This window comes from Alnus glutinosa, chromosome 1, assembly GCF_958979055.1.
Source record: "Alnus glutinosa chromosome 1, dhAlnGlut1.1, whole genome shotgun sequence".
NCBI classification, from domain to species: Eukaryota; Viridiplantae; Streptophyta; class Magnoliopsida; order Fagales; family Betulaceae; genus Alnus; species Alnus glutinosa.
The window spans coordinates 16809251-16819510 of NC_084886.1; the positions used below are offsets into that span (position 1 = coordinate 16809251).

At 33.6% G+C, this 10260-nt stretch overlaps 1 protein-coding gene across 1 annotated transcript; it reads right to left on the reverse strand.

The window, feature by feature from the left end:
- Positions 1-1848: 1848 nt before the first annotated feature.
- On the reverse strand, positions 1849-5699 carry LOC133875068 (transmembrane emp24 domain-containing protein p24beta3). The gene is made up of 4 exons (XM_062313069.1): positions 5333-5699; positions 3838-4024; positions 3528-3635; positions 1849-2118 (listed from the first exon to the last, which is right to left on the reverse strand). The coding sequence occupies exons 1-4, from the start codon at positions 5555-5557 to the stop codon at positions 1976-1978; spliced, it is 663 nt and encodes a 220-aa protein (XP_062169053.1). The 5' UTR covers positions 5558-5699; the 3' UTR covers positions 1849-1975.
- Between the last annotated feature and the right edge of the window lie 4561 nt (positions 5700-10260).

Genomic DNA, 10260 nt, shown 5'->3' on the forward strand with positions numbered 1-10260 from the left:
TACTTAATCATATCACATATGAATTGTTATATCATATACATATAAATTGTTAGATCATATTATGTAATGTACATTATTATATCATACTTATTACTTAGTCAATAGTCATACAAAATTAGTGTTGTTGAGATAAATCATGTGATTATTATATAATTTAAATTATATAATGAATATACATTGTGCCAAATGGCCCATATCATTATATCACCTAATTTCTAAGATTTAAAATCATATAAATTGTTAAATTAGTTATAACTTATTATTTAATCTTTATAGTTTATATTACTATGAATTGTATACTAATGAGTTAGGAAACTTAGGGCTTGTTTGGGTGACAATTATTTTTCAAATACTGTTTTTTAGAATTCAAATTCTACTCAGATTTTATCCAACTTTTTCTAATTTTGTCTCAAGTTTTCTAAACCATCTAAACATAATTTTGAAAAACAAATTCTCTCGGAATTTGCAATTTTGAATATTTTTTTTAAAAAAATTGCACACTTAAACGAGTCATTAGGATTTAGGAATTATGTGATATTATGTGATTATAATTTATAGTTATAGCCTTATAGGCTTATATATATGAATTATTATATACTTAATCATATCACATATGAATTGTTAACATATGGACTCTTAGATCATATTATACATTTTACATGATTATATCATACTTAATCAATAGTCATACAAAATAAGTGTTGTTAATTTGTTGATATAAATCATATGAGTATTACATAATTTAATTATATAATAAAGATACAATGTGCAATATCAATATATTACCTAACTTATAAAATTTAGTATCATATATATTGTTATATAACTTATATCATATGTTGATTCAACTATCATTAGACATTTAATGATTAGATCATTTAAGATATGACCATATGATTAGCTTTTATATTATATAGATACTTATAGATATAATTATTTAATTATAGTTTATTGTTTATAAATATAATTATATGTTGTATTCCAATAAATTATTGTTACTTAATAATTAATATACAATATAAGTTATTTTTAATACTTAATATATACACGAGCCGCGTTAATAAGTAAGCTGAACCTTTATACGAGTGTGTTCGCAAACTTTAAACGAGCGAGCCGAATTTTATATAGGTATATATCGTTTAATAATCGAGTATAGTTTCATATCCACGAAGGGTTCATTTAATAACTGAGTCACATACGAGTCGAGCTTTATTGAGCCAAACCTGGACGAGCTCACGAGTAACTTTGTTCATTTCCACCCCTAGTTTCCGCTAATTGCTCAGCCCACTTCTTTAGGCACTGGAGTCGTGCAACGTTTCAATAGTGAGTAATGCTACACATCATCCCATTGTCATCCTTTTATCCTCCCAAAATTGATGTGGCTCTTAAAATCACCATTGAATTTTTGATATATCCCTCTTGGATTTTGATCCAATGGTGATTTTAAGAGACACATCAATTTTGGGAGGACAAAAGGAGATGATGTGTAGCATTACTCTTCAATAGTTCACCTGATTCGGCCTAAGGCAACCTTCCACCTTCTCTTGCCCCGCTACATAGAAAGCCCATCAAATAAAAGTCGAGCTGCTTCTGATCATCCTTGTTGGTCTTGGTCTTAAGGAAAGAGAGACGATGACTCAGTAAATCACTAACACTTATCTTAAGATTTCTTGCATTATCCCTGAATTGTTCCCAAGACTTTCAAATCACCCATCCTATAGTTATCCAAATCATTCCACACTTCATTTCAAAGGGGTAGGGGGAGGGGAATCAGAAGTTTAATTTTTATTATTATTTATTTCAACTAATAATTTAAATTCATTTTCTAAATCCACTAAAAATCTGCAATTAAGATCAGCTAAATCATTTTGTTTGAAACTCACTGCAATAAATTAATAGCATAAACTAGCAAATTGTTACACAAAAGGAACTCATCCATAAGGCTCATCTGTTGCCAAGTAGAAATTAAGATTGATCAGGCAGCTGAAACTCGGTTGTATGCGACTGATTTGCTGAACAGCTGACGTATATAGATGACTTGTAGAGCACTTGCAACGGCCAGTAAAATGTACTCTCCAACAGTGTAGAAGACAACACGCTTTCGTGTGCTCTCATTTGCTGAGGAAGAAACAGGGTGTGGTAAGTAATCAGTACATAGTTGTCCGTGTTCCCCACCATCAAGAAAAATCTTTTTATTGATATAATATGGGTGTAGATATATCCAGAAGCAGCAAAACAACAAACGCACTAAAGATGAGTAGGACCAACTAAAGAATGGGTTGGTGATTCATCTTTGAACATTCTAGAAAGATACAGTGATACAAGCAACAAGATTATATTCATCAAACATCAAACACCCTCAAAGGGCTTGCTACCAACATCCACTTGGTGAATCAATATTGCCAACCTGCTTGACCATTACTGGAAATTAATTTTTTGCTAATCTTATTGGATAGTTCGAATATTATAGCATCACTATTCCCCTGGATGAAAAAGGCTCCTTACTAAATGTTCGACCACCAAACCCCACCAAGCACCTCAAAGAGGTTCAACAACCGCAACTTAAACACGAATGACTCATGTAGTTTTACTCGACAGATTTAAGAAAGGAAAAAAAAAAGAAGATAAACAAAGAAAAAAAGGTGTAAAGATCTAACTTCAATTTTAAGGCTTATAATACCATAAAGGGTATCCTATTATGTGTTTTTGATACAACCACAAGAAATGAATCTATCGATGTTATTACCAGATGTATGTTGCACTGATGCTGAAGATGTCAAGTTATTTGTGTTTACTCAACACTTCCCTATATAGATTCAAATTACACCTGGTGTAACTTTTGGTAAGGGTACACTACCAAATATATTTTTTTTTTATTAAATCAATAGTTTTTGGATCCTGCCATTAAATTAAATGTTCTCTCAAGGCTTATCAGCCATGCTAAATTTAACTACAATTGGATGTAATTACTATCAAATTTGCAGACTTATTTTTGTCGTTAAGAGTAATTTTTTTTGTCCCCAAGGGAAGGGGAGGGGGGAGAGGAGATTTGAATTAGAAACTTCCGCTTCATGAGGCGTAATTCCTAGCCGATGAACTATACACCTTAGGAACTTTTTGTAGTATATTTTAGGAATACAATAACTATAATTTTGAACACTTCATAAATAAGATATCTGATTAACATGACATTTAGTAAGCATAATAGTTATTAGAAAGGTATTTACTCCAACAGTGGATTTAACAAGATATTGTAACAAAAAGTTATTGAGTGGTGTAGCTTTTGTTAAAACTAGACCATGCATAACTTTAACCTACCCTATATATGTATTTCCTTACAGTAAATCACTAAAGCTGATGCATTGCATGTGGGAAATTCCCATGTTTGACGGGGTGTCTATCACAAGAGATAAACTAGATTCTGTCCAATGAAATGGGCATATATCCATATTTGCCAGAAAACCACAAACGACATTTATATCAAATCATGATCATCACTTCAACTCATGGAAAAGAAAACAACTTACTGTGACGGTGCCGAGTATCACGTGCCTTCAAGTACTTCTGCTCTGAGGTAACAGACTCCAGTGCCTCTCTCAGCTCAGCAATCTTAACATTTATTGGGTTCAAATGTTCTGAAAAAGCCACCATGTTAAGTTAAAAGGGAGAGCAAAACACAGATGGAGAGCATATGTCAGCCTCAAACATGTTGCTTGGGCTAACAGAGCTCATATTTATGAAATCTATTTCTTATAACAATTCAGATATGAATATATGTATATGATGAGAATGTCAGAATCTGCTAATAACAACGTATTGGTAAGGATTTTAACAAACCATCTTTGGCGAGGTCATGCTCATTGGGAATATGACCAACATGTATGTAGAAAGAAACAGTCTCTGGGGTTGAGTACGGATTATGAAAACAGAATTTGTACATTCCACTTCGTGGGGCCTTGAACTCAAACTTGTCACCAGATTTTCCCTTCAAAGTATGCACCGTATTACCCGCAGGAGATGTCACCTGAACAAAATCGCATAATTTTTTTTTTATAAGTAATTGACTCCAATCAGAGGGGGAAGGGAAGATTCAAAATCTCATAATTAGGATGTACAACCTCTAATTCGAGAGTAAATATGAAAATTATTTGCAACTTCAGACTAGGTAATTTGGATAACTGATGCCTTGTAAATAGATGTTGTACCCATGCAAGATGGACAGAAAATGGCTTCTAATTTACCACATCATGGAGTCAAGAGTTTTCATGCACATAGGGATGGGCTTTTAGAAGGCCCTAGAAAAGCATTTTAATGAATACGCATTTTATTGCATTTCATATTTATGATATAACTCTTTCTTGAATAGTTTTAAAGCAAAAGACCAACATATTCCAGAGGCGAAGACAGCCAAGGTCATCTCTCATAATAATAGCTCCAATTGCAAGATGTAAAGTGAGAAAACTAGAATAGATGAGAGTACTCAATATTATTAGCTATTAGTAATCATAATCTGATGTTTTTTTCCTCACCTTTGTTTCTTCCTTCCTTGAATTATGGTTACAACTCTTTCTACTTTCCCCCCTTGTTTTATCTTATTGTTAAGTAATTCATAAGTGACATCATTCGGAATTCTACTAAGAAGGGTTGTCAGAAGAAGTCTTTTCATCATTAAAACTTTTCAAGCACCTCCACTGAGTTAAGAAACATTTACCAAGCATTCAAACATTATGGTATAGTTCCAATCAAGTATTATACAATATTTAAGAGCCAGACTAATAATAAAAACGTTAATCTTGGATTGGCAGCCGATAGCAGGCAAATAATGCGTCTAAACCAAAGCTTCAAACTAAAGGCTCAAAATACAGACCCTTTCTTCTATTTACAGTAAATCTATGAATTTGTTTCTACAAATATATCACAGCACCCAAATCCTTGAAATTCTAAAAGACAAGCCTCACGTAAACAGCACCAAAACCAAAATTTCATGGCCATATCAATATTACAGGTAAATTGCCAACATCATCGACTCTGCGCAACAAATCAAACCGAAAGATATTGAGTAAAATTTTATTTTTCAAAAAAGATACCGAATTGTGCCCGATAGCCGAATTTTAAGAAAACCTAAACATAACGTGAATTTCTCCCGTTTTCCCACAATTTTCTAATCAATCAACCAGACCCACCACACCCTGTTTCTTTCAAAAGACATCATCTTTTCAAATCCAAAAAAATCAACAATCAAAACCAATCAACCAATTATAAAAGAAGACAACCCCAGAAGAACAAAAACCCTGTCACAGAGAAAGATCTAATCAAAACCCAAATCGCTTACGGTGAAATCGATGCCGGGGTGATCGGAGGTCCAGAAGATGTCGTGGTCGACGACCACGAAATTCCCAGAGACCGAGTCGCCCTCGTAGAGTACGTACTCGTACACGCATTCGACGTCGTTTACGGTCACCGAAAGCGATGAGATTCTACCGACCAAGCTCAACATCACCAGAACAACCATTGACGCGCACATCCTCTCGCTTCCCTGTCTTTGCCTCCTCTCCATGTTTTCTGTTTCTCCTCTGAATTTGTTTATTTGTTTGTTTTTCTTTTTGGTTTCAGACTTCCTGGATTTGTCTGAAGGAGAGACCCCTGGGTTTTGGTTTTCACAAACCGGGGGGAATAACTGGTTGATACACGTCGATACGGCACCGTTTTCATGACTCCCGCGTGAGCTCTACCCCATAGGGTTAAATACCTTTTTTTGGCCTAGGTTTTATTTTGTATAATAAATGGTACATCCATCAAATTTTTGTTCATAAGTCTACGCTAATACATTTTTTTAAAAAAAAAACACGTATCCATATGCCTTGTTAAAAAATAAAATTAAAAAACTAGAAAACTAAAAATATTTTTTAAAAAATAAAACACTTTCTTTTTTTAAAAAAAAAGAAGGGCGGTTGAGCCACTCCCATAACCAGTCACCCCTGTTCGACCTAGGGGTGGTCGAAGCCACCCCCTGCGGCCAGTCTAGGGATGGCCGAACCATCCACAAAGGCCAAACCTTAAAAATTATTTATTTATTTATTTTTCTTTTAGCCTTGTGGCCTGTGGGGGTGACTAAACCACCTTAAGGGCCGTGGAGGTGGTTCGGCCACCCCCAAACCAGTCATAAGGGTGGCTGAAACCACCCCCAAGCTAAACGGGGGTGGCCGAGTCACCCTAAGACCCTAGGGGGTTGTTGAAACCACCCTCATTTTGCTATTTGGGGGTGGTTCGGCCACCCCCAGACTGGTAGTGGGGGTGGCCCAGCCATCCTCCTCCTTCTTCTTCTTTTTCAAATTTTTTTTTATTGTTTTTAATATTTTAGTTTTCAATTTTTATTTTATTTTTAATAAGGCATATGGACACATGTATGGTTTTTTAAGCATATTGACGTGGACTTCTGTCAATTTACAAACGAAAGTTATATGGAGATACCATCTCTGTTTTTAATCATTAGCGAAATACCATCTACGATGCAAATTGAAATTTAGGTAAAAAAATTAAAGTAGTTAAATCATTAGAGAGTTAAAGGTATTTAACTCTTATTTTTATTTTATTTTCCCAACTATAAATGGGAATGAAATAAGATCTGTACAATTTATAAGATATTGTACCGTATATAATTCCTTGAATTTGAGATTTTTTTTAGAATTTCTAAAATATTATAATTATATATTTTTTTTTCAAATATTCGATTCCTAATTTGAATTATTAAAATTTTATCGTATTATTATTTATCATTTTTATTAATCTAATATATTATCTTAATATATATTATATTTCAGCATATATTATATTTACATTGCATTCATGATTATTTTGTCAAAAGATGAACTGTAATTTACATTGCTGCATGTGATTTATATCTTAAACTGAATTCACTATATGATAACAAGTGTATCATACGTACTATTACTTACTAAGTCTTTGACTTACACTTGTATCTTTTCCACCTATGAAACATGTGTTGTTTTATAGTCGGACCACCTTCAGATGTTAGATTTGAGATGGACCTCGAGACAGATGTTGCAATTTGGCATAGTGATGCTGATTTAGTTCTGCTTGAGGAATGATTGCAGGATTTTGAAGGCCGCTCATAGTAATTTGTACTTTTAGATAATGTTATAAGCTTAGCATTTGAGACTTGATTGTGTATTCAAAATTTAGTTAATTAAGAGTTAATTAATTTATCGGGGTGTTACACTTCTTTCTTACCTTACCACTCCCAGTGTCCAAATAGTCCTCGTTATATCTACTTTGATTTTTGTAATTTACTTCCTCCTCTTCCTTGCTTCCATCACCTTCTTCACCTTTTGCTCGGTGCTTTCACCGTCTCAAACTGGGTTGTGGCTCATGGTTATGGGCTCAATGTATTTTGAGGCTTAAGGCGAGAAGTTTAAATAATGCATTTTCTTTAAATTTAAATAATATTTAATTTAATACTATATTTTTATTTAAAAACCATTATTCTCACTCTAGTGGATGCAAAATTATCATCAATATTTTTCTATTGACGTAGGTCATAAACAATTGTAACAATAGAATCAAATACATCTTTCGTATTTTTATTTTCTTTTAATTTTTCCTTAAGTTCTTTATCAAGAATTGTTATATTACATATTTGAAAAAAATCATTATTATTATTTTCAATGCCATCTTTTTGTTATATATTATTTCATTATCTTCTAACTCTTTTTGATGAATTTCTTGTTCATTTATGAGTTTAAATTATCATTTATATTTTGTTTATTGCTAATAACAAATTTATTTAAAAATCGTTTTTGAGATTCAATTAATTTTTTTTTTTTCACAAATAGATGAATATTTTCTAGTAAATATATATAAGTAAAAATATTAAAAAATTAAATGAACATGATTTATAATAAAAGAAATGTTTTTATTTAAGAATGATTTTAATATTAATATATTATTTGATTTCCTTATTTAATGCTATCAGTTGATTTTAAACTTGTTTCAATAATAGAATGTTAGAGATTTAAGTTTTTAAGAGAATCTAATATTAATATATTATTTGATTTCCTTATTTAATGCTATCGATTGTTTTTAAGACTTGCTTCCATAATGGAATGTTGGAGATTTAAGTTTTTAAGAGAATCAAATGATATTAATGCATTTTTTAAATACTTATTTACAATAATTTTGTCCATTGAGAAATATTGACTGTAATTAAAAATTTAAAACCTTAAATATATATATATTTATAAAATAAGTTTTTATTAATATTTATCAATTAGAGGCCTTAGGTGCCGCTAATCTACTAAGGGTGGAGCCAACACTGGGTTGCGCTTGAAGCTCTTCCTCAACTTCTATGACCACATTATCCACCACTACTTTCTGCTTCTCTTGGTCTTCGGGTATGTTTGGCAAGTGAGGAAACATAAGAGAATAGTAAGGAAATAATTTTTGAGTTAGTAAAAAGTGATAAATGTGATATAAAGTAGAAATAGTTTTTATAAAAAAGTGAAAATGTTTTGTATTATAGTAGATTTTTTGATTTGAATAATAATAAAAAATTATTGAAGTGAAGTAAAAAGTAACAAAAAAAAAAAAATATATTTTGATGTTGATTTTTAAAAAAAATATAAAAATTAAATTAAATTTTTTTGTATTGCTTACCAAACAAGGCGATTGTTGTTTGCCGTAACCTATTATTATTATTATTATTTTTTTTGAACAAATAGCACAGTGCCATCTTCATTACTAAGAAACCGCCCCAAAGGGTATACAATCAGGACGACTATTACAGAAAAAAAAACAGGCACCCAAATACAAAGCTACCAACGCCTAAAGGCGAAGAACAGAGCCCGAAGGCCATCGGAGTGATTAGAGAAAAAGATTCTCTACCCACAAAGCTAGAAACCTAGCTTAAAGCAGCTACCATTATAGTAGACTGTGATCAAAGACAAGAATATACAATCTAAGACAAACAGAAAACCCCCGGAAACAAGAACCGAAAGAACCGCCGCCGGAGCCGACTCGTGTAGAGCACGCTCCTTCTCCAGGAACCCCCTTGCGTCGGACAACCTTCAAGAGTCCAGATCGTCACCATCCGAGACCGGAGAAGTGAACGGTGACCCACACGCGCATGATCAGGGATATAAAACCCTCGGTGCATGCTGGTCACGAGTCAAAACCAGAACGAACCACACGGGCTCTTCAAATGACCACCATGACCAGAGAAGGCCGGCGACCACAACAAAAGGTCCTTGTCGGAGAAATTCTAGCCGAGTCTTATAGATCTAGCTTTGACAACATCTCTGCAGGAAACCACCAACACCCGCCGTTCACCACGGACCTGGACCAGAAATCTCCTGTTTGCACCAACACACAACAACAAAACAAAGAAAACGAAACTACCTTCACCGGATCTAGTTCCGGGGATAAAAAACCACCACTAGAAACAAAACCAAGGGGACAAAAATCACCCTCTCCCACGGAGGCTCGGGGACAAAACCAGCGCCGAGAGGGGGAGGCGTGAGGCCTCCCCCTCCGGCGAAATCATCTCACACAGAGGTCTCTCTGCCGTAACCTATTATTTCAACAAGCAAGAGAAGTCAAATCCTCAAACTTTGAGATAACCTCCCGTGGGTTTGATGGTCGCACAAACCTCCTCATATTTTTTTAACTCCATGGTCTATACCACTGCTGGCATCTCCCTCAAAGGCCCAATATTGGAAGCTTCAATATTACAGCCCACTAGATAACCCAATACCCGGCCCACCTCCAATCCCCTTACCAACCTTCCACTTCGCAGCTTTTCCTGCCCAACGCCTTCTGTGCCAGTTGAAATTCGTTCCGGAGAAGGATAATGGTTCTCTATAATTATTTATTTGAATTTTAGATAATTCAGACAGTTGATTGTGAGAAATTACTTATGAAATTCACATTGACCAAATAAAAATTGGGCTGCCCAACCACTTATCCGGTCAGGTGAGTCCTAAAAGTAGTCTCTTACAATCACCTGTCTGAATTCTCTCAAATTCGGACAAATAATTGTAGAGAATCCTTATCCGGAGAACACCATCAGAGCATCTCCAGCAATAATAACTAAAGTGACTATTGAAAAAGTACAATTCTCTACTTTACCTACTTATTTTTCTATACACACTTTAATAGATTATCTATTATCTCATTTATTTTTTTTAAAAAATATTATTTTGTGTGGGAAAAAGTGTGAAAGAAAGAGGGCGAGAGAGAGAGTGA